Raw genomic sequence first — 24882 nt, forward strand, 5'->3', positions numbered from 1 at the left:
CTTGAAGTTTCATGCAACATAGATTAGTGGCAACTTACGATAGAAATGAGAATATGGTTCATTATTGCTTATTTTGTAAATATATTGATTTTAATTATATTTCTTTCATTTTTAAATAATAGATGATATTATGTTTTAGTTAGTAATTCTTTCTCAGATGATATTGTGTTTTAGTTATTGATTTTTTATTTATTTTTATCAGATCTCGTTCTTTGCTTCTCTGCCCTGAGTAAGGGATCTGAAACATACTGATGTAACATGTATTCTTTGTAACTAGTATTTTTAGAAAAAAGATAGATAAATAAATAAAATCTCCAAAACTAACAAATACAAAAATGTTGGAATTTTGGATTTTAGAAATCTAATTTTGTAAATATATTTTGCAATGTTGTTAACTTGCAAATCATAATAAGTTATTTGGGGAGCCCTTTATGATTTATGTTTTCTGATTCTTGAATAGATTAATTGTAAATTTTACTAAAAACAGTATGAAATTTTAGTTTTCCCCGGGGCATAGTTTGGGCTTGACTGAATAAATTGTGAAGAAAATTGGAAGTTCAATTTAATGCTGCTACAAGCAGAAATGAACTTATGTTGTAACCACAGCTAACAGACAACTAGCTTCATTCTCCTTTTTTATTAAAAAATAGCAGGTTATTCAATTAATTTCAATCTGAATCATTGCTCTCTGGCAAATGGAATCTAACCACACAAATACGAGTGGCTATTATCCTACAGAAAATAATCTGATAAGGGTAACTGAGTTCTGACTTCATTGAAAGCCCTATTGAGTCTTCGTAACTCCTGCACATGAGGCTCATCATCTTCCACTGGAACAATTTTTGCAAACTGTCCTTCCCCAAAGTAGTCCACCACTCTGTTGGCAGCTTCTAGTCCAGTGACATATGCCTTTTCCTGCAATAATTCAAGAACAAAACGTAGTAAAGTATACCCTGTATTCCAAATGGACATGAACTCCTAGATTAATGTACATGATAACGAGGGAAATGTAGTCGCACCTGAGACCAAGAACCATGTCGAGTTATAATCCAGTCACCAGCCATAAATAAGTTTGGAATGCTAGTATTTCCACGCATCATGTATTGATAAGAACCTGAAATGTAAGTTTGTCAATCAGCTAACAAAATATTCAGTACTAAAAGTTCAAATTATCATCTCAATTTCCTTCTAATCATGTTAAAACATAAGTAATCCATGGTGAATGATTTGGGTTAAGAAAAGAAAGGATTCTCACTAGCATAGATTGCAATTCGAACCCTAGAATCCATGGTGAATGATTTGGGTTAAGAAAAGAAAGGATTCTCACTAGCATAGAATCCATGGTGAATGATTTGGGTTAAGAAAAGAAAGGATTCTCACTAGCATAGATTGCAATCCGAACCCTAGACATCCCAATTGCCAAACAGATGTATTAATGTATTAGCATTCGTATATTTTGTCATATCCTAATTGATGGCCTTTCTCCACTAGAAACACATGCTGAGAAGAAACTTGGTATTCTAGGGTTGGTGAGATACAAACATAATCAAGTACTAAAGCTGTATGACCACCAAACACATCATTATGTATACATTGTACAATGGATGGTTACCTTGCCAGAGAGGCTCGCCTTTATAAGCTTCCATATGTGATTGATCTTTAAGTTAATGATTACTGGATTTTTGCTGAAGCCAAATTTCTCTATGGGGCTTATGGCTCTTCTAGTCTATTTGGTCAGGACTAAGCCTCTGGCCAAATTTGGTCCTGCGACCTGTTCTTGTGGTTCTCTGTTGGATACTGCAACTTAAGCCTGCAGTCTCTTTCTTGATACACAAACCTCATTTTCATAACTTTATTCTTCTATCAATCCCGACTACATGATCACCCAAGAACTCTGAGTTTGCCCTTAGTCAACCTCACAACTCGAAATCCCTCCACCGCTTCCTAAGTTTAAATGTGGGAACTTTTCTTTGGTTCAATGTTGTGCATACAACTTATTTTAGTGCAGAACCATCCTTAACTTCCAATTCAGAACAAATTTGTCTCATCATGGTTGGTGGATCTAGTCTTTCACTAAGTACTTGATCATATTTCAGAATTACCTGCTGATATGGAATCAGTTCTTCTGCAACAAGTGTGAGGATTCCTCATTGGTCTCTTTGTGCAACAAGGATAGCTCAAACACTAATCTACATTTACCACATAATAGATCCCCATGACTGGAATGGAATCTAAATCGAATGCTAATCTTCTCAATGATTGGAAATGGTCCATACTAAGATACTAAGTGTTGGGCTTCTTGAAGTTGATCAACCTAGTCATAGTTCCCCAACAATGCATATCAACTCTTTATGATTATTTTGTCAACACATGATAATGCACACCTATGTTGTGTTGAGTTTTTGCGTGCAAATTATACAAGCACTTATTTCTGAAACTTGATAATTAATTTCAATGATGTAGAAGATTATTTAGCACTTCCAATGTATAATTAAGCAAATACACATTCAGAAATTCAGCCATAGAAATAATAAAGCAGTAGAGATGACAATGCACAAGAGAGACAAGAATTACCTTGGGAAAACTCACTTGGGGAAAAATCCAGCAACCTTCTTCTTAGAGAAATATTCAGTTCAACTAGAGAGACATCAAAGTCAATGCTTATGGTCACACTAACCAGCAAAATGTTTCCACAAGACGACCAACAAGATGCCAAGTCCAACCTCCTTCACTTATCCACAAAAATCCTCCTTGAGCAGCTCCGTCAAGGTCTGTAATGGAGGGTGTGTTTCTGCAAACAGAGATCTGAACTTTGGCTCTTTCACAGAGATCATACCACAGGGAACTCAGCCCTTTCACAGAGATCATACCACAGGGAACACAGCCCTTTCACAGAGATTTACCACAAGGAACTTGGTCCTTCTAACAGAGATTATGACACAGGGAACTCAGTCCTTTCACAAAGGATATACCACAGGGAACTCGGCCCTTCTCACAGAGATTATACCACAAGAATTTTGGACTATCACAGAAGAATCTCAGACCTGCATTTAGGCTAGCTTCTCCTCTTCTTTGTCATAGAAATCTCTAACTTCTTTTTCACTTGTTTGTCTGGCTAGTCTTGTCTTCCTTCACTTGCAATCAGAGATCTATTTGTCTTGTGTGTGAATAGAATGATGCCTTTGGAAGGGGACGAATCACTTAATTACATGCACTGGAGGGGTTCTTAATGGGTCTCTCTTGGGGTAGAGCCGACCTGATCACATGTAGGATGACTTGACATCTTGTGGTGCCTAAAATCCAAATATAAAAATTCAATATCCCGCTTTTGAAAAAGGCCATGAAGTTTTTGAAAATCAGGGGACTTATGTATTATAGATGATTTTTCTTAACTTGATAATTACTTGTCATGTATGTTGGCCTTTACTTACTTTATTGGTTCTTGTTTATCAAGCAATTACCAAAACAATGAAAATTGTTAGGATATTCCAACACATAAGAAATAGTTAAGTATAACTTGGTCTAGTGTAAAGTTAAGTAAACTATGTTTCTTTACTATGCACATTTGTAACTTACAATCCGACGGTCACGATATGTTCTAGACATGAAGTGATCCGACGGTTCATTCTCTCCTCGGTATTACCGACATTTGATCCATGGCTTAACACCCGATTGGTCCATGATCTCTATTTCAAGAGCATGGAGGGTCATTTGTAGGGTGACCATTCATGAGAGAAGCTTAAGTAAATTTTATTTCTTTTATTAATAAATTGCTTGAAGTGGCCGCGTTGGCTCAGGCCATGAATTGTTTCCCTCTTTGAGGGCTTTAACCACATCAAGAATACTGGTGTATTGATCTGTGATCTGTTTGTGAGCGGTGTCCTTTGGTGTTCTATCTGAAGAACTTACCCTGTAAATTTCTACATGGTATCAGAGCTATTTGAGGGCCGCATCCGTTGGTGATCCAAATTTGAAGCCGGTACAAGTGCATGCGACTATTGTTTCCTAAATCTACTATTTCTGTCTACTTTCGGGCCGAGAGGACTGCTCTATTGTGTTAGAAGCATCTGTACCAGTGAAGAACCCCTTTTGTTTCATGCGAAAAGGTTTCCGATAGCCCTAGCTACGTCATTTTTAAGATCTGGAGGTATACAGTGTTTATTTGCAGTTTTAGTTATTCATCTCTATGTTTATTTTGGTTTATTTAGCTCTCTATTTTTTTTATTATCGGATCTATACCTTTCATTTCTGCGTATGCTCTTTGCCTTGCGACTCTGTGCAATCTGGGCAAATCAAAAACAAAAAGGAAGGATTTTTCTCATGCGTATGCTCTTTTCCGTCGCGCCTTAGTGTGATCTTGGAAAATCAGAAACATTGAGGAAAATATTTAGTTTCTGGCAAAAGCTAACTTCAAGCCATAAGGTTTGGTTTTTTTTGTATGTCCATGTTGGGTTGTGTGGTTTTTTGTTTTGTAAGCAAAAAAAGATTTTTCAAGTAAGCACGCACCCCAAAGTTTCAGTGACTAAAAAAAAAACCCTTCTTCTTTTCCAAAAATTACTAACCTTTTAAACTAGCTCACTTGGTCCAAAGTTACATTATGAGAATAGAGGTCTTGAGTTCAAGTCTTTCTTTTTGTTGAGTTACTTTTCAAAAAACACATGTAACTTATGTTTTAAAGTTACTTTATGTAAAAGTGTTCTCACCCATTATAAAAAGTGAGTCACTTATAATTCTAAAGTCTCTTTATCTTTTATTTAAATTACAATTTAGTGGGTAGCTCATAAAGTACCATTGTAAAAGTGACTTTCACTTATTTATAAAAGTGGGCCACATAATTTTTTTTTTAAGTGATCTAATTAGATTAAGTTTGGAAGGGGGGGGGGGGGTGGATTTTTTTTAAATATAACATTATCATTCACTTCCGCACATTCACGCACTTCGTCAACATCGTCAACAACTTTTCTTAAAAAAACCATAACTTTTTCATCCGGAAGTTGTTTTCAGAGCCGTTTTTTTTAATCGGCCTAATTTTTTGAGATCTTTTCATTGGAACACTTAGTTTCAGCATCTACAACTTCAGTTTCTATTAAAATGGAAAGTCCATGCCAAGTTATTCTTGACAACACCAACTACTTCCAATGGTGGTCCTACATTGTGGATTTACTTAGAAGTAAAGGTCTTTACAGAATAGCCTCAGGCCAAGAAACTAAACCTAAAGATGAAGATAAGGCAGCCAAATGGGAAAATAGGCAAGATCAAGCATGTGGGTTGATAGGGATGTCTATTTCTCCAGACCTTAGATTCCATATCGCAGAACTTGATACCCCTAATGAAGCAATGAAACAACTCACTAAATATTTTGGAATTAAAAATAAAATTAAAGCCCATCAACTCGAAAATGAGTTGCTTACGTTGGACCCAAATACTTTTTCTTCCATTGAAATTTTTTTGTCCAAGTTCAAGACCCTTAGACTTCTCTTCGAAGGTGTTAAGGTTAAGAAAGAAGATGGTAGCCTTATCTATTCCATTATTACTAAGTTGGGACCAGCCTACTCTGTAATTGTTTCCACCTTCCATTCTACCAGAGAAGCCTTCATTTCTCAAGGACAAGACTACAAGTCCCCCTCTTTTGATGCTTTTTGTGATTCTTTAATAAAAGAACAAGAAAAACTCTTACATCTTGGTCTTCTTAATCTTGGAAACTCTTTTAAGAAAGCGTTAGCCGCCCAACATCAACCAAATTCAAATAATCCTAAGAAGTAGTATCCTAAAAATAATGGTCCTAAACCAAACAAGGGTCCTAAGCAATTTCAATCTCAAAATGAAAAATCAATTCAACAAAATGATAAGGCAAATAAAAACGAAGGGAAGAAGACTGATAGACATTGCAACTTTTTTAATCGAAATGGCCACTTAGAATCCAAATGCTTTAAGAAGATGGAAACCTTGGAAGCAACAATGAAGAAACATAACATCCATTTGGAGCACTCTTCAACTTCAACTTCATCTTCAAGAATAGCACTTTCTGCATGTGGTTGTCAAGCATCTCGGTCTGATTATGCACTAAATGTATCTTCTTCTTCTCATTCTCATGAGTGGCTCATTGATTCTGAAACTTCTTATCACATGGCCAAAAACAAAGCCATGTTTTCTTCTTTAATTGATTTTAACACCAAAAATATATATGTTGGTGATGATAGATCTCTTAGTGTTGTAGGGACTGGAACTGTTCATCTAGACAATGGTCAATTTAATGATGTATTATGTGTTCCAACCTTATCCTGCAACCTTTTATCTATATATCAGATAACTCATTCAGGTGAAGGTAAAACCGTTGAATTTTCACCTCACAATGTTGTAATTAAAGACCTAAGAGATCCTAGACAAATTTTAGCTACTGACATTGCTGATGATTCTACAAGGTTGTATAAGTTTAACAACTTTGGGTCATCAACTCTTCCCTCAGTATTTGTTGCTCATAATGATGAAGTGAGCAAACTTTGGCATGAGCGATTTGGTCACTTAAACTATCGCTCCCTTCAAAATCTATGTAAAGAGAATATGGTGACAGGTCTTCCTATGGTATCTTGCAGAGATGGTGTTTGTTCCGAATGTGTACTCGGAAAACATCATCCGGATAATTTTGAAAAACGTGCCTCTTGGCACGGCTCAACCCCTTTACAGCTTGTGCATAGTGATTTATGTGGTCCACTTCCATTTGTTTCATTCTCTGGCTACAAGTATCTCTTAACTTTCATTGATGATTTCTCCAGACGCACTTGGGTATACTTCTAAAACTCAAGAGTGAAGTATTTAACATTTTCTTGGCATTTAAAGCCTTTGTTGAGAAACAATTTGGACATCAAATTCTTAAGCTAAGATCTGATAATGGCGGCGAATATGTTAACAAAAAATTCATCAACTTTTGCATTGAGCATGGAATTCAAATGCAACACACTGTTCCATATACTCCACAACAAAATGGTGTAGCTGAAAGGAAGAATCGCACCTTAAAGGAAATGGCTAATTGTATGCTTCAATCTAAAGGACTTAGTCTTAATTTTTGGGCAGAAGCAATTAACTGTGCAAATTACATAGTAAATCGCACTCCTACTCAGGTTTTAAAAAATATCACTCCAAAATAAGCATGGAGCTCAATTAAACCAGATGTAAGTCACTTTCGTATTTTTGGAAGTGAAGCATAGGCCCATATTCCAGATGAGAAACATAAAGCTTTAGAACCTAAGAGTGAAAAAAGTATTTTGTTGGATATTCTGAAGATGTCAAAGGATATAGACTTATTCCACTTAAGTCCAAAAATGTTATCACTAGAAGAGATGTAAAGTTTGCTGAAAATATATCGGCCTGTGAGCCTAGTTCGGCGGATGTGCCACCTCTCTCTATCCCTTCTACCTCTGAAACTATTTCTTCTTCAGATGATGACAACGAGGATGACAATCCTCCCCCACCTTCTCAGGATCCTCCTTCAGCTCCTCAGCTTCCAAAATGGGCCCGTGCTACTCGAGATGCAACAGGGGCTCTCGCAGGTGATCCTACAGATCAACAACGTACAGGTTCTCAGTTCAATTGAGCCTCTTCTTTATTGGCTCAAGCTTCAACGAATTATGATCCTGACACCTTTGCAAAAGCTTAAGGCCATCCAAATTGGGACGCAACTATGAAAGAAGAATATCGTTCATTATTGGCAAATGATACATAGGATCTTGCTCCTCTTCCAAAGGGACAAAAACTTGTTAGATGAAAATGGGTTTACAAAACCAAGTTTGGACCAGATGGAAAAGTTGATAAACATAAAGCTCGTCTTGTTGCTAAGGTTTTTTCACAAGTTGAAGGCATTGACTATACTGAAACCTTCTCCCCTGTTGCGAAAATGAACTCTATCTGCCTTGTTCTTTCCCTTGCTGCCTCTTTCAAATGGGAAGTCCATCAGATGGATGTTAAATATAGCTTCTTGCATGGGGACTTGGATGAATAAATCTATATGGAACAACCTCCTAGCTTTATAAAGACAGACTCTAGCCTTGTATGTTGGCTTAAGAAATCCCTTTATGGTCTCAAACAAGCCCCTCGGGCTTGGTATGCCAAAATGGATAGGTTTCTTTTAGATATTGGATTTTCTAGGTGTCATTCTGACAATACTGTCTACACCAAGAAAGTGGGTAAGTCCCTTATCATTCTTGTTCTTTATGTTGATGATCTTATCCTTACTAGTAGTGATCCCAACCTTATAAACCATGTGAAGTCCAGCCTTAAAAAGCAGTTTGAAATGACAAACTTAGGACACTTGCATTATTTTCTTGGTCTTCAAGTCTTGCAATCCAAGGAAGGTATTTCCCTTTCCCAGTCCAAGTATGCCTGTGATCTTCTATGCCACTTTCACATGGAAGACTGTAAGCCAGCCCCTTCTCCCTTTCAGTCTGGAGCCAAACTTTCAGTCACTTGTACTTCCCCTGAAGTTGATGCTACCTTATACCATCAACTTGTAGGAAAACTTTTGTATCTAACCCATACTCGACCTGAGCTTTCCTTTGTTGTTGGCCTTATTGCTCAGTTTATGCAAAACCAACATGAAAGTCATTAGAAAGTAGCTAAAAGAATACTTCGTTATGTTCTAGGTACAGTTCAGTTTGGGATTCATTACAGTGCAGAAGCATCTCTTCTATTGGTTGGTTTCACTGATTCCGATTGGGCTGGTGACCCTGATCGGAAGTCTATTGCAGGTTATGTCTTCACTCTTGGTTCTAGCCCTATTACATGGGCTTGCAAGAAACAAAGTGCCATTTCTCTTTCTTCAATAGAAGCAAAGTATCGTGGCGTCGTAGAAGCTAGTAAGGAAGCCCTTTGGATTCGCCAAATCCTGTCAGAGTTTGGCTTTCAGCAGCAGCATCCGACTACACTTTGGTGTGATAATCAAAGTGCCATTCAACTATTCAAAGATCTAGTCCAACATCAACGCAACAAACACATTGAACTACACATGCACTTCATCAGAAAGCTCATTCATGACCATGTTATTGAAGTGCAATATTGTTCAACAGATGATCAAGTTGCAAACATCTTTACAAAGGCTCTCACAGAGGCGAAGTTTACTAAACTTCGATTTATGGTTGGAGTTCAGGAAGTTGGCACTAAGGGGAGATAGGCTCTAATGCCTCCTTCCTTCTCCTATTGTGTCATATTTGTACATCCTTCAATCCTATCCCAAGTTGTTCTTAAGGGGGGATGTTAGGATATTTCGACGCATATGAAATAGTTAAGTATAACTTGGTCTAGTGTAGAGTTAGCTAAAGTGTGTTTCTTTACTATGTACATTTGTAACTTACAATCCGACAATCATGATATGTTCTAGACATGAAGTGATTCGACGGTTCATTCTCTCCTCGGTATTACTGACACTCGATCTGTGGCTTAACACCCGATTGGTCCATGATCTCTATTTAAAGAGCATGGAGCGTCATTTGTAGGGTGATCGTTCATGAGAGAAGCTTATGTAAATTTTATTTCTTTTATTAATAAATTGCCTAAAGTGGCCGCGTTGGCTCAGGCCGTGGATTGTTTCCCTCTTTGAAGGTTTTAACCACGTCAAGAATACTAGTGTATTGATCTGTGATCTGTTTGTGAGCAGTGTCCTTTGGTGTTCTATCTGAGGAACTTACCCTGTAAATTCCTACAAAATTCACAACAAGACAGTACACAAGATATAGGCTCCATGCCAGGGTAAAACCCCTCTAAGGGGAAAATGCAGAAAAATGCTTATTTTCTTCTTTGGAATCTGCTTTATAAAGAGACTTACAAGACCAAAAGACCAAATCAAACAACCCTACCAATCACCAAGTCAGCCCCTAACAAGGTCTTCCCCAAGGCAGCGTCTAAACTTTGACCTACTGCAATTTTGGCCCTGTAATTTCAGCATTCTGCAACTGTAGCTTTACAGAAACCCTAACTTCACACGTGTGGAGAGAGAGAGAGAGATTTAGCCCAAGAAACTTTGATTATTCCTTCTTTTCCTCATCCTTCTAGCTCTTCTTCTCCTTCGCTATTGCAGATTGAACTTGTCTTGAGTGAGTGTCTCAAATGATGTTGAGCTCCTTGCATTTATAGCATTCTTGAGGGGTCAAATATCCCTCCCTTAGGCCGACTTGGTCTTGGGATAAAAAATCGATTTTTCTTTATAGAATAAATATCTTTATTTATTACAATGAGTCCAAATGGGACTATGACACATGACCAATATTATTCTTTATGCTAGAAAGACCTAGAAAACCTAAAATCACAAAGAACATGCTTTTAACTCAAACTTGAGTATGAAATCCATATTACAAAATACAATATAACGTTTCTTTCTTTATAAATAATATACAATGTCATGATTACAATTAGGTCATTATGAACACTGGACCTAGTTACAAATTTCAACATGAAGAACATGCCTTGTAAAAATATTATTTTGACAAATCAATAAATAAATTCTCTCAAGCATGAAGAACATGGTAGATATAATTTTTCTTTAATCACAAACATAATTTTTATTTTATCTTTACAAGTACAAATTGTACATTATGAAGACGGACCATAGCTACAAAAAACATGTTGTAGGAAATGTCACCCCAGGGGCCGTATTGGGACCTGAAACTCCACAAAAAGTGGAAACTCACCCGAAAAGGTCCTGAAATGCTGCCAGCCATACCATATGGCGTTTCACAATTTGGAAATGCCATATGGTATGGATGACAACTTTTTAGGGTCATTTCGGGCCAATTCCACGGCATTTTGATGTTGTTTTTGACTTTTGCAAGTCCACTCAAGTGGCCAAGGAGGGAGTGGGGCCCTTCTATGGCCAAAAAAACACTAAATTTATCATTAAATTTAACTTTAATTCAATCCTTAAATTTACTTTCCATTTTTAAAAAATCAGTTATTTCATGGAAAGAAATAGTTATGCTCCTTGAATTAGAGGTTTCCAATAATGATCAAACTAGTGCACACTTTCCTGACATTAGATTGTCTCAACTTGCTTTCACGCTAACTGTGAACAAGGAGATTAAATCAGGGAAGGGAAAGATTAGACACTTCATCGTATGCCAATCATGATAAGGAAAATCAACTTTAGGCTTTTCTGCTTGGTGACTTTTAGCAACAACAATCCTTTATCCAATCCCCTTTTTGCATACAAGACTGGAATAAACAGCAGGATTAGGCTTCAAGGTTTTGAAACGTTGGAAGAATTGCTAATTGCAACCAAAGAAACTAACCTGCCTTCCTGTCTAATATAATTAGCATGCAACTTAAACAACAGGGTTTCCTTAGTTTGGCCAATTTGGCATAGACACTAAGTGTAGGTGACCCAACAAATGAGAGAAATTTATGTTGGAAAATGTAACTAGGTCCAGTCTTCATAATTGTCATTGTGCTTATGTCATTATATATTTTATGTAAAATGCAAAAGAATAAAAAGAAACTTATTTATTTTTCAAGCATGGGTTTCATGCTCAAGAATTATTATTTTTAGATAAGCATCTTCTTCATGCTTCTAGGTTTTCTTGAGTCTAAGAGTCAAAATCCTATTTGGCCCTACTGTAAAGAAAAAGGAAAAATAATTTTTAATTATGTATTTTGGGAAAAATTCTCTCTAGAAGTCAAGTCGGCCCTGCCTGTCATGTAGGCTTCGCCCGAAGGGACGTGATTGTTCGCACCCCTTTGGACAAGCATAAATAGAAGAAAGTTGGAGCTCATTTTGGACACACATTTGGAGTATCTAATCTAAAATTTTGTAGAGAAAGAGGAGAGTCGAAATCTGAGCAGAAGGAGGGTTTGACTTGGTTTCTAGATGTTGGAAGGGTCTTGGATATCTCACATTGATCTGATTCTATATGAAGAGAATTTTTCTGGGCTTTCCCCTTGAAGGGGTTTTACCTTGGCTTGGAGCCTATATCTTTTGTTCCTTTGTTCTTGTGATCTTCATGTTCATGTTGTGGTAATTGTTTGATGAAAGAATCAAAATAAAGATTAATAAAGAAGCAAACTAATTTCACAGAAAATTACTACAGTAAGGAAAATCTAAATTAAACTACAGACCTCCTGATTTTCCAGCATCGTATCAGAGCAAGGTTTGATTAGGGAGGCTTGAAGATCACTTTGATGGACTCCTGTAATTTTTACATTGTCGCGCTCGTCTTATTTATTTTTCAAGCATGGGTTTCATGCTCAAGAATTATTATTTTTAGATAAGCATGTTCTTCATGCTTCTAGGTTTTCTTGAGTCTAAGAGCAAAGTCCTATTTGGACCTATTTAAAAGGAAAAGGAAAAATAATTTTTAATTATGTATTTTGGGAAAAATTCCCTGTAGAAGTCAAGTCGGCCCTGCTTATCATGTTGGCTTTGCCCCAAGGGACATGACTGTTCGCACCCCTTTGGACAAGTATAAATAGAAGAAAGTTGGAGCTCATTTTGGACACACACATTTGGAGTATCTAATCTGAAATTTCGTAGAGAAAGAGAAGAGTCGAAATGTGACCAGAAGGAGGGTTTGACTTGGCTTCTAGATGTTGGAAGGATCTTGGATATCTCACTTAGATCTGATTATATAAGAAGAGAATTTTTCTGGGTTTTCCCCTTGAAGGGGTTTTACCTTGGCTTGGAGCCTATATCTTGCGTTCCTTTGTTTATGTGATCTTCATGTTCCTGAAAAACATGCATATCTGCAAGCATACGACGAAGCCAAACTGCCTCACAGGCGGCCTTAACTGCTCCCCGATACTCTGCTTCTGTTGAGGAGAGAGCCACTACCTGTTGCTTCTTACTAGTCCAAGTAACAGCTCCAGATCCTAGACTAAACACATACCCAGCTGTAGATTTACGGTCATCAACCGAACCGGCCCAGTCAGAGTCAGTGTAGCCACTGAGAACAGGAGTGGAGCTGTGAGTATATAAGAGGCCATAATCAGAAGTACCACGCACATATCGTAGCACCCGCTTTGCTGCTATCCAATGATCAGCTTTAGGAGCTGACATAAAGCGAGAAATGTAGCTTACTGCAAAACTGATGTCAGGTCTGGTAGCAGTAAGATAGATGAGACTGCCCACTAATTGCCTGAATAAAGTTTCATCCACAAGAGGAGAGGATGACTGTGCTGAAAGTTTGAGCCCTGGTTCCATAGGAGTCGTGGCCGGTTTGCAATCCTGCATTCTGAACCTTTCCACAAGATTTTTGGCATACTTGGACTGAGAAAGAAAGATCTGATTTTCAGTCTGCCACACTTCAACCCCCAGACAGTAATGAAGAAGTCCCAAGTCTGTCATCTCAAAAGTTCTGCATAGATCTTGTTTGATCTCATGGATCAAATGTGCAGAGCTGCCAGTAATGATAAGATCATCCACATAGACAACTACAAACAAGATATCATCATCAGTATGCTTGATATACAGGTTTGCATCAGATGGACTTCGCTGAAAACCCTGATCTGTCAGATACTGATCAATTTTTATGTACCAAGCCCGAGGAGCTTGTTTCAATCCATAGATTGCTTTAACTAACCGACACACTTTCTGTTCTTGACCAGCAACCTTGAATCCTGGAGGCTGCGTCATGTAGACTTCTTCTTGGAGATCACCATTTAGGAAAGCACTTTTTACATCCATCTGATGAACTTTCCACTTGAACTGAGCTGCTAGGGCAAGCACCAGCCTGATAGTACTCATCTTGGCTGTAGGAGCAAAAGTCTCCTCATAGTCGATGCCTTCCTGCTGTGAAAATCCTCGAGCCGCAAGCCGAGCTTTATATTTGTCTAAGGTTCCATCAGCTTTGTATTTGACTTTATACACCCATTTGCAGCCTATGGGTTTTTTGTTTGCAGGAAGATCAGAAAGAGTCCATGTGTGATTCTTCTGAAGACTCTGAAATTCTGCTTCCATAGCCTGTTCCCACTCAGATATACCCTTAGCTTTTGAATATGTTTGAGGCTCAAAAGTACTGTGAAGGTTAGCCATAAGAGCAAAATTGACTGTAGACTGTTGTCTGTTCTTATGCCTAGAAGTTCTACCTTCAAGGAGCTCATCATCCCGGAGATCACCTATGGTTTTAGCCCACCATTTTGGCCGAAGAGAAGAAGAACCAATATCAGGATTAGAGGGACCAATATCAGGAGGAAGAGAAGCAGGCTCAAGAGCAATAGGGACAGCAAGAGGGGGATTAGCTTCTGGAGGAAGCTCAGATAGAGTAGTATCAAATCTTGATGCTACATCATCCCTCCCATCAGATGGACTGACTGGAAGAAGAACACTGTGAGGCGGATCCTCAGAACACTGCTCAGAAGAAGAAGACTGAAAGAATCCTCTGTCTTCATCAAATACTACATCTCGACTGAAGCTAAGTCGACCAGTGGCTATATCTATCAGCCTATAAGCCTTGTGATGATCACTGTAACCTGTCATCATGAGTTTCTGACTTTTGGAATCCAACTTAGATCGCTTAGCAGATGGAATCCAAACATATGCAACTGAGCCAAAAACTTTGAGATGACTGATCTTGGGCTTACGACCAGACCACACTTCTTCAGGAGTCTTCCCTTTAACAGCCTGAGTAGGGGATCGGTTAAGAAGGTAAACAGCAGTAAATACTGCTTCAGCCCAGAATTTGTTTGGAACACTCCGGTGTTGTAACATGGAACGAGCCATTTCAACAACCGTGCGATTGCGACGCTCGACAACACTGTTCTGCGGGGGAGTGTAAGGTGTGGTGAATTGACGTTTGATGCCATGAATATCACAGAAGTTGGCAAAAGCTGAGGAACAAAATTCCCCCCCATTGTCGGTCCTAAGGGTCATGATATGACAACCAGATTCGTTTTCAACTAAAGTTTTAAACTTCTGAAAGGTACTAAGAGCATCAGATTTATTTTTTAAAAAATACACCCACATCTTTCGACTGAAGTCATCTACAATAAGTAAAAAGTATTTGCAAGCAGTTATAGAAGCTGTATTCATAGGACCACAAATATCAGCATGAAGTAACTGAAGTACCTGGGATGCGCGCCAAGATTCTCCAGTTTTGAATGACGACCGATGTTGCTTTCCCGCTTGACAGGCGCTGCATACCCCCAACTGCTGAGTCTGAATATCAGGTAATCCTGACACAAGTCCCTCCCGAGAGAGCTGAGAGAGATACTGCATATTGAGATGCCCATATCGCTGATGCCATAGAGTACTGATGGGAGAGACACGAGCTGCTAGTGCCACTTCTGGAAAGTCACCGGTGTCAAGTAGCCTGTATAGACCATGGTCCTCGAGGCCAGTAGCAACTGTCAGACTGGTTTCCCTGTCAATGATGGAACACTTGTGTGCACTGAACACAACATCAAGCTGAGGAGAATTCCTCATAATCTGACTGACAGAGAGAAGATTAATCTCCATACCAGGAACATAGTATACATTTAGAAATATGAGCGTGCGTCCACCAGACTGAATTTGAACTGTACCCCTGCCAGCAACAGTGTACTTTTCACCTCCACCAAATACAACTGAATCACTGAAAGGTGAAAAGTCAATAAACCAGTCACGCCTGTGAGAGAAGTGGCGTGATGCACCAGAATCAATGTACCATGCAGAGGAAGGAACATGTTCTGAAGACCTTTTAGCCATAAAGGCGTAAAAGGCAGAATCTGTCTGCTCGGAATGTTCTGCAACATTCGCTGTCTGATGTGACCCTCCCTGTTTCTTTTGTTCAGCAGCAATCCTCTGCCTGCAGTCTTTCTTCATGTGACCGAACTTGTGACAGTAATTACACTGTACACTTTTCTTCCTGTTAGGATCAAAAGACTGAGATGATCCTCTCTGCTGAAAAGACTGAGAGGACTGATATTTTGCAGCAAATGCATTTTCCAAGGGCACTGATGAAGTACCACTACCAAACTGCTGTTTCCACCTATCTTGCTGCAGAAGTTTGGTACATAAATCTGAAAACTTCAGATCAACATTTGTGGTTGTAATGTTGAGTGTTTCAATGAAGTGTTCATAAGATTTTGGTAGACTCTTCAGGGTAATGACTACCATATCTTCTTCCTCCATGGTCCGACCAATGGCGTCGAGCTGATCTCGAATGTCTTTAATTTTGTTGAGATGTTCCTGTAAAGACATATGTTCATCCATCATGATGGAGAACAACTGATTTTTGAGAAAAAAAGCTCTGCTTTTATCAGATGTCTCATGCAATTCTTTCAACTGTTGCCAGATTTCAACAGCTGTCTTGCCAGAAGGGATCTGTGGTCACTGATCATCAGCGACAGAGAGCTTGAGAAGCATAACAGCCTCTCGATTTCGATCATCAAATTTATCTTGATCGGTCCCGGCTGTACCTGGACGAAGCTCTTTGCCCAAAATGAGTTGATCAAGACGCCTGTACTCAAAAATGGTCAACAGTCTTTGTTTCCAAATGTTATAGTTGCTGCCATTAAACCGTTGATTTCCTTCTAACATTAGATTGGTAAGTGTGGCCATTTTCACAAAGAGAATACAAAAGTATGACACACAAGAACAATGTAGCTGACTGTTTATCCTGATGTTAATTAGAGAACAGACTTTGTCCTGCTAAAAACAATGTTACCCAGCAAAGACCAACTTTGTCCTGCTAAAAAAAATTTACTCAGCAAAGGTATCTCTCCAGTCTAAATCAATGATAATCCTGCTAGCACAAAATATAAATTTCTGAGAGTTTAGTTTCCCACAGGAGCATGCACCAAAACCCACAGGTGTATAGCTGTGTAAAGAAGGCTGACAGGATACCAAAAAAAATCCGCTGATAAAAAATTCTGACAACCAGAACTGCTGATAAAAATGCCGGCAACCAAAACCACTGAAAACAAATTCCGGCAAAGACCACGGATTGGTAAAGCTGATAAATTAAATCCCAATATCTAACCACGATGGCCCACGTGAGCTATCAAGCCTTCACGTCTCAACTGGAAACGACTCAGCGTGTTTCAACTGCCACAGGTTATCAAAATATATATATGAACCACGATCTAACCACGATGGCCCACGTGAGCTATCAAGCCTTCACGTCTCAACTGGAAACGACTCAGCGTGTTTCAACTGCCACGGGTTATCAAAATATATATATGAACCACGGGATTTCAAAAATCAACTGCCACGGGTTATCACATACGGGCTGGACCACGGATTTTCAAACTTCAAACTGCCACGGGTTATCAAATACGGGCCGGAAAAATAATCACGGGTTTCAAAGCTATATAATCACCACGGTTACGTGCAATACACAGGTTACGTGAAATACCAAGCGAAATACAATGAACCACGGGCGTATGACAGAGCTATAATGAACCACAGGCGTATGACAGAGAACCACGGGTTACGTAACAGTGTTTGCAAGATACAGCGATTGCAAAAAAAAACAGGTTACGTGAAATACAATGAACCACGGGTTTGACTTATAAATCCACGGGCTTCAGATCCACGTGGTTTGACTTATAAATCCACGGACGCTTGCAAAACACACAGGATGCGTGATATATAATGAATACACAGGTTGCGTGATATATATATAGAGCCACGGGTTTCAAATGAATGTCACGGGATGCAAAATGTATTGCCACGGATACATAAGCCACAAGTTTGACAGCGTTTAATCAGCAAAAAAAATTGACAGATGCTCGCAGATCGATTTTCAAAACACAACTCCGATTTTCAAACAAACAAATGAGTTTTGAAAGTAGAACACCTGGATCACGAATGCTGAGAAATTCCACGGTGTGGTCGAGTAGCCGCCAGGTGAAGAAGAAGATAGCCGGATCCGTGATTCCAAGCAGAACTGACCAGCCAAAAAAAAATCCCGCTTCCACGAAAACAGTCACCGCCACAAAGTTATTTCTTTAATAAAATGATCATGCAAGAGAAGAATCCATTTCTGTATCGAGATGGACGACTGTAAGCTTTTATCACAGCGAGCAAAGCCGAGGCTAAGACTCAGTGAAGGCTGCCTGGCTTACAGAGGGCTCGACCTTAGAAAGGACTCAAGAGATTACGATGCAAAGAGAATTACTGTTCAAGAAGAATCTCTTAACCTTGCTCTGATACCATAAAAGAATGTTCAATGAATTAATTCACATGGAGCAAACAGCTCAATGATAATACAAAGATATTTACAAGAATAGAAACATCAGGTTTCTATGTAGAATATCGAACAAAACAGTTTCATCTAAGAAACTGCTAAAAGAATAAGAATAGAAACATCTAAAAGACTGAGCATTACTAAATAGAGATATAGAGATATATTCTAATAATGTTGTGGTAATTGTTTGATGAAAGAATCAAAATAAAGATTAATAAAGAAGGCAAATTAATTTCACAGGAATTACTACAGTAAGGAAAATCTAAATTAAGCTACAGACCTCCCAATTTTCCAACATGGTATCAGAGCAAGGTTTGATTAGGGAGCATTGAAGATCACTCTGATGAACTCTTGTAGATTTTGCACTGTCTCTAAAGGTTGAGCAAGATTACAACTACAAGTGGTGCGCTTGTCTTATTCACACAATATTTTTTATCACTGAAGTAGCTCGTCACAAGGCTCTCGACCTCTATAATAATATGACTCACTTTACAATACACTCTGTAATACATGGCTCACATTCTACCCACTAGATCTTGCTGGATTGGCACTACATCTCAATGGTTTGAATAGAGGCTTGCAGCAATATCTCACACATATTGTTTTGGGTCTGCAATTACATGCCTGAGGTCACATGAATGCTACACTGACTTGTAGCGCTATGGTTGGTATTCTTCAGTATCAGTGGCTCGCTTGAATAGTGGCAACCCGCACTGTATCTTGACTATGACTGCAACAAGTTATATGCTCATGATGATGGTATGTTTGATAGTAAGTCAGGAATCATGCTCTAGATAGAAGTATAATCTAAGACTACATATCCATAGTTTGAAACTTTAATCTATGAAAACTTGTTACAGTAAGAAAGTAATGACCTTAATAGGTCTTGGTATACACCGAGACTTGATTATCATGATTCGCAAGACTCTTAGAACGACCTTTTATGACCCGATTCATGTGAAATTTTTAATCAATTTTAGCAACTGGAAATTATTCTTCTAACTTATTAAAAATTAAGTGTAGTTTATTTGCTACGACAAATAACAAATAAAATCACAACTTCAATTTTCACCATAAAAATGTTGGATATTGAGAAAATGCTAGCGCACAAAATAAAATTGACACTGTTATTTTTGGACAATTGTCCTCGGACAAACCCAATGTACGAAAATTGGTGCAGCAGATGAGGGTTTTATTATTATGATGCAGCAGTGAATAATTTGAGTACAACCTATGGATGCCCAACTGGCTATCCAATCAGCAAATATCTAGCAAAAATATTAGAGAGAAAATTCTCGCTCCACAAGCAATCCCGACACTGCTTGCCTCAGAAAATCTAGCCATCCAAACCCTTGCGCAGGCCATATACACAGCCATTGCACTACCCCTCGCACCTGTGGCCTATCTCAGCCTCTGATCAAGTCGACTTGCATGTCTCTACTATTGGAAGTGATTCTCTAGCCCTCTAGAAAATTATTGTGGCCTCTGGAAGTTGAATCAACCTCCTTCTCAGCTAAATCGAACTGCTAAACTGAATCCCTTGCACAACTTCTCTATGGAATGGCTTTTCCACTTGTTGTTGCCTCTTCGAAACTTGAAAACTTCCTCTAGACTCACTGTCTTTGCTCCCTCACTGTCTCTACATCCCCTCTGGCTCGAACTCTCTCTGCTCAACTGTTGGATGCTCGATCTGCTAAGGAAATCGATCTCTCAAGTGTGTCTTTCTCCAACCCCATCGACCTCCTCTTATAATTAATTGTTGGCGAACCAATGACCATGATTAGATCCCCATCAACGACTAAGATCATTTCTGAGTCGATTCATATGAGTTTCTAGAGAAATCTCACCTTTCTCAATTAATTCTTGTTAATTAATCACTTTTCCTAAGTTAGACTTAGGAAATATTTAATTACTGAATTTTTAACTTAATTGAGCCATCTCTAGGTGTTTTCTCCTGAAACGTTTTCTTGGTTTTGGAGATCTTGTGTTTCTTAGCCTCTTTGACCAAAGTCAAGACTAGAACACCTGTCCGATGCTACAAAAACTAACACTCCCTCTTAGCAAGGAAGGTGTTCTCTCTCACTCTATCTCCATAACATCCTCCATACACGTTGTTGATGTCTGACCACTGTTGATAATCTGCCACTATCCATCAAGCTATTGCACAACTCTGATTCATCTGTTACTATGAGCTGAACCATATTGTATTTGCATTGTTGCTAATAATGCACTGTACCACCTGTACTATTGCCAACCCTGCTCTGCGCTGCCACTGATCTCATGTTGTTGATGCTATTGCAACTACTACAACTGAGAACCAAATCTGAATCAATTGTGTCTCTGGATTGGCTCTACGTCTATCTCCTGAGTCTTTGACTGCTACTAGCCTCTTCACTATCCACTGAGTAACTGTCAGCGCTACAATTCCTCTGTGCCCCTCAACATCTAGCTGCAACTAGTATTGCAACTGTCCCTCAAGATCTGGCTGCACCATCTTGAACACTGATCCATCTACTACTGAAAACTATGGGTCCCTGTAGCAGGGGTAATGATCCGCAAGGAAACATCTGTGTGATGTTATCCTTCATGGATCCTGCCCAAACCTACAACTCTGAACTCTGATCTACTCATATTACTGGTGCTACTGCTCTACTCCTATCTCTGCACCGCTGCTACAACTACTACAATAATGAGTCACATCTCCTTAGATCCCAAAGCACTAGCTTCCATAGGGTTGCTCCCTCTGAGTCTCGATCTCCCTATGGGAAATATCTCTACTCCCTCTTGGCAACTTACATTGTCCTCCTGCACTGGAAACTGGACTGCGTAGCTCTACACTAGGAATCTTCTGGCTAGAATTGGACCTGCATATTGGGCAATTCGCATTGCCCATGTCACTGCAACTAGCTCTGCAACTGTCTCTCGAGTATTGATTGCACCTAGCTATGCAGTTTTCATCTATGATACGATGGGCCCTCGTAGCAAAGGTGATGGTCCTGCTGCAACAACTGGAATCAATCTAACTGATCTCCTTACTACATCTACACTGAACCCTGCCCATCTTAACATGCTAAAGTATCAAGTTCCACCTCCATCTGGATCTGGTGCCCCACTATCTCCTATCGAGCCTTGTCCCTTATTGGGACTTTTCTTCACTTTGTAACTCGCACTAGACAACTCACACTTCCTCCGATACCTATCTCTAGCAACTGGAAGTTGATCTGCTACCCAAATATGCATTCTAGCTAACTCACATGGACTGCTTTGGCAATCTCATACGCCCATCTCTACAAGGCTACAAAATCTGTGAAACTCAAATAAACTGGAGAATGAAACTGGGAATCTCCTTCTCTTTCCTACTCGGCTTCCTTCTGCTACTCACACTCCCTTCTGGAATGCGCAAATTTGCTTGTTGCTACTGCCTTCTACAATTGGAAATCACAGATTTCCCCAGGAACTGGATTTGGAAACCCTCAGATAAATTCCTCCGTGTGTTCTTTTCTCTTCCACGTGGCATTGATTTGCTATTGCAAAACTAATGCAAAAACATCTACGCCCAAATTTTTTTAGCAAAATCTATGATCTGCTCACCCGAATTGCTTCCCAGCAACACCACTGCAGCTAGAACTGCTACTGGACATGCCACTTGCAACTAAAACTCAACCTCTTCCCAATAATTCACACTACCTAGTTGGCACTCTGTGCAAACGTAGAAATTTTGCTCAGAGACTCTCTTTGTAAAATTTCTCCTCATCACTGAAACATTGATCTATCTCGAGCTTGTAGTCATAACATGTGAAATTTTTAATCTATTGCAACAACTAGAAATTATTCTTCTAATTTATTAAAAATTAAGTGCATTTTATTTGCTACAACAAATAACGAATAAAATCACAACTGCAATTTTCACCATAAAAATGTTGGAAACTGAGAAAATACTACCACACACTCAATAAAATTGACAATTATTTTTGGACAATTGTCCCCAGAAAAACCCAATGTGGGAAAACCGGTGCAACAGATGAAGGTTTTATTATTATGATGCAACAAAAAATAATCTAAGTACAATCTATGGATGCCCAACTGGCTATCCAATCAGCAAATATCTAGCAAAAATATTAGAGAGAAAATTCTCACTCCACAAGCAATCCCAACAATGCTTGCCTCAAAAAATTTGGTTGTCCAAACCCTTGTGCAGGCCCTCTGCGCAGTCACTATGTTGCCCCTCGCACGTGTAGCTTATCCTAGCCTCTGATCAAGTCGTCTTGCCTGTCTCTGTTGCTGGAAGTGACTCTCCGACCCTATGTGAAATTATCCTGGCCTCTAGAAGCTGAATCAACCTCACTCTCAATAAAATTGAACTGCTAAACTGAAGCCCTTATGCAGTCCTTGCGCAACTTCTTTGTGGAATAGCTCTTCCACTTGTTGTTGCCTCACCGGAACTAGAAATATTCCTTCGGACTCACTGTCTTTTCTCCCACACTGTCTCTACGTCCCCTCTGGCTCGAACTCTTTCTGATCAACTGTTGAATGCTCGATCTGCCAAGGAAATCGATTTCTCAAGTGTCTTTCTCCAACCCCATCAACCTCCTCATATAATCTGTCGTTGGGGAACCAACTACGATGATTAGATCCCCATCAATGGCTAAGATCATTTCTGAGTCGATCAATGTAAGATTCTAGAGAAATCTCACCTTTCTCAATTAATTCTTGTTAATTAATAGCTTTTCCTAAGACTTAGGAAATATTTAATTATTGATTAATTAACTTAATTAAGCCATCTCTAGGTGTTTTCCCCTGAAACTTTTTTTGGGTTCTGGAGATCGTGTTTCTTAGCCTCTCTAACCAAAGTAGAGACTAGAACACCTGTCTGATGCTACAAAAACTAACAATTCACCTATTGTGGCTCAAAATATCTCTTGTGGCACATTGGTGGCCCGCACGTATTATTACAGTTTACAATGGCTTGAAGTCTTACTATGGTTCTCGATATATATATATATATATATGTTACAGTAGCAGGATGATATACCTATGGCATGATGTTGGCTCACATACATTATATATTTAGTACCTCACACTATTACTATCTGTCATGATCTCACACATAGTGGTTATGGACTTGCGTATGGTCTCGAACTTGCAATATGGTTGTCGCACCTAAAATATAAATTTGCCACCTAAGCATGACTTTCGATCCGGTTTGCATATTTTTACATGATCTCAGTCTATTGCGGTTTGTTGTGGATGGTCTCGCACTTAAAGTAGATGGTCATATCTTATAGTGTACGAACTCTTATAGTATTTGGTCTTGCTCTTCAAGCTTACTCTTCTGTAGCTAGGGTTCGTAACATTGTAAGCAAGTAACGAATGACAAAGGCTCTTATCGCTATGAGTGGTATCCACTATAGTAACATAACTTGTATGACAGTGAACTATCGTAGTTGGAAGGTTGTGAACGATGAGACGATAAATAATGACTCAATATTCCCGTATGGAAATGATACTCTACGAGACTTTTTGACAAAAACCATTGATCAAAGAACCTATGACAGAGGAAAATGACAACAATGATAACATGATATTGTTGATGACTATTTGTTGACTGTGGATTTGATGAGATCTATTGACTTCGGAGAGAACCACCTTATTCATTTACTAAAAGTATGAAGAAAATCCTATGAGTCAAAATTTGAAGGCATTTCTGGAAATCCGAATGTTCGTGAAGCATAAAAGCATCCTTGGTATTTGACAAAAGAATCTCTGTTGAAAGTGAATACAGTAAAAGTTAGTTTCTTTACCATGTCGCCACTCAACAGGCAAAATCAGTGGAGTCGCCACTCAAACAAGAATCTAACGGTCAAAGAAGCAGGACCAGTGGGCAGCGTCAACAGAGATCGATAGGCTTTCCTCCAGGCTGGAGGAAGACTTCGCCATGTTTGCTAACATACCCCCAGGAGTGAAATGGGGTGACTTGGTGTTGTAGCCTCAGTGTGCTACTAATGGGTAGGATTCTTGACAAGGTCCACCTTATGAATCAATACCTTGCTACAGGGGCCCACAATATTTTCTAGCAGGATGGATCAGTGGTAGTAGATGCAGTAAGATGCCTTAGTGACAACGCAGATACTAGCAACAGTCGGAGACTCGGGTTATAGATGTGTTGAAATTTGGTACCGGAGGACAGGTGGTTCCCTAAGGCTTTGATCTTTGGCCTAGGGAAAAGTGTCCAAAAGAATTTAATTTTTCTTTTAAAGTAACTTTATAATTTTTATAAAGTTAAAACTAATTTAAAAGTGACTTTAAGTGATAAAGTTACTAAGTCTAATTTTAAAGTGACTTTTATAAAGTCAATGAAAAATTAGAAAGGAAAAGTGACTTTGGAAATAAATGACTAAGTGGGCCTTTATTAAAGTGGGGTGAATTAAAAAATAGACAGTGAGATTTAAATGAGCATTTAATCTCAGCCATTGATCTAAATCTATTTCAGCCATTGGATTTAGGGATCACCCAAAAGTCATTTAGGGTTGGGTTAAGGGAGGAAAATGAGGAAAAGATCATTCATTCATTCATGAGCAGATTGGGAGAAGGAGAGCAAGAGAGCAAGGGATATTTCTGAGCAAGGAGGAGAAAGAGGCAGCAGTTTGGCACACATACCAAGGCAGCACTTCAGCATATCCGTACAGCTCAAAGAACAAGCAGAAATAAAGCAGATTTTTGTGAGCAAACAGGGAAAAAC

General features: G+C 38.9%; 1 protein-coding gene across 1 annotated transcript in view; it reads right to left on the bottom strand.

Annotated features, from left to right (window-relative positions):
* Positions 1-589: 589 nt before the first annotated feature.
* The window catches only part of LOC149249474 (uncharacterized), a 176110-nt gene continuing 151817 nt past the window's right edge, over positions 590-24882 (bottom strand). Inside the window, exons 12-13 of the mRNA XM_089458704.1 lie at positions 1020-1114; positions 590-915 (exon numbers count right to left, since the gene is read on the bottom strand). Of these exons, the coding sequence (XP_089314830.1) occupies positions 733-915; positions 1020-1114 (278 nt within the window). The 3' untranslated portion in view covers positions 590-732. The remainder of the gene's footprint in view (positions 916-1019; positions 1115-24882) is intronic.

Source organism: Pinus tabuliformis, chromosome 7 (genome assembly GCF_031772625.1).
Source record: "Pinus tabuliformis cultivar Carrire ecotype Pingquan chromosome 7, CPIR1, whole genome shotgun sequence".
Taxonomy (NCBI): Eukaryota; Viridiplantae; Streptophyta; class Pinopsida; order Pinales; family Pinaceae; genus Pinus; species Pinus tabuliformis.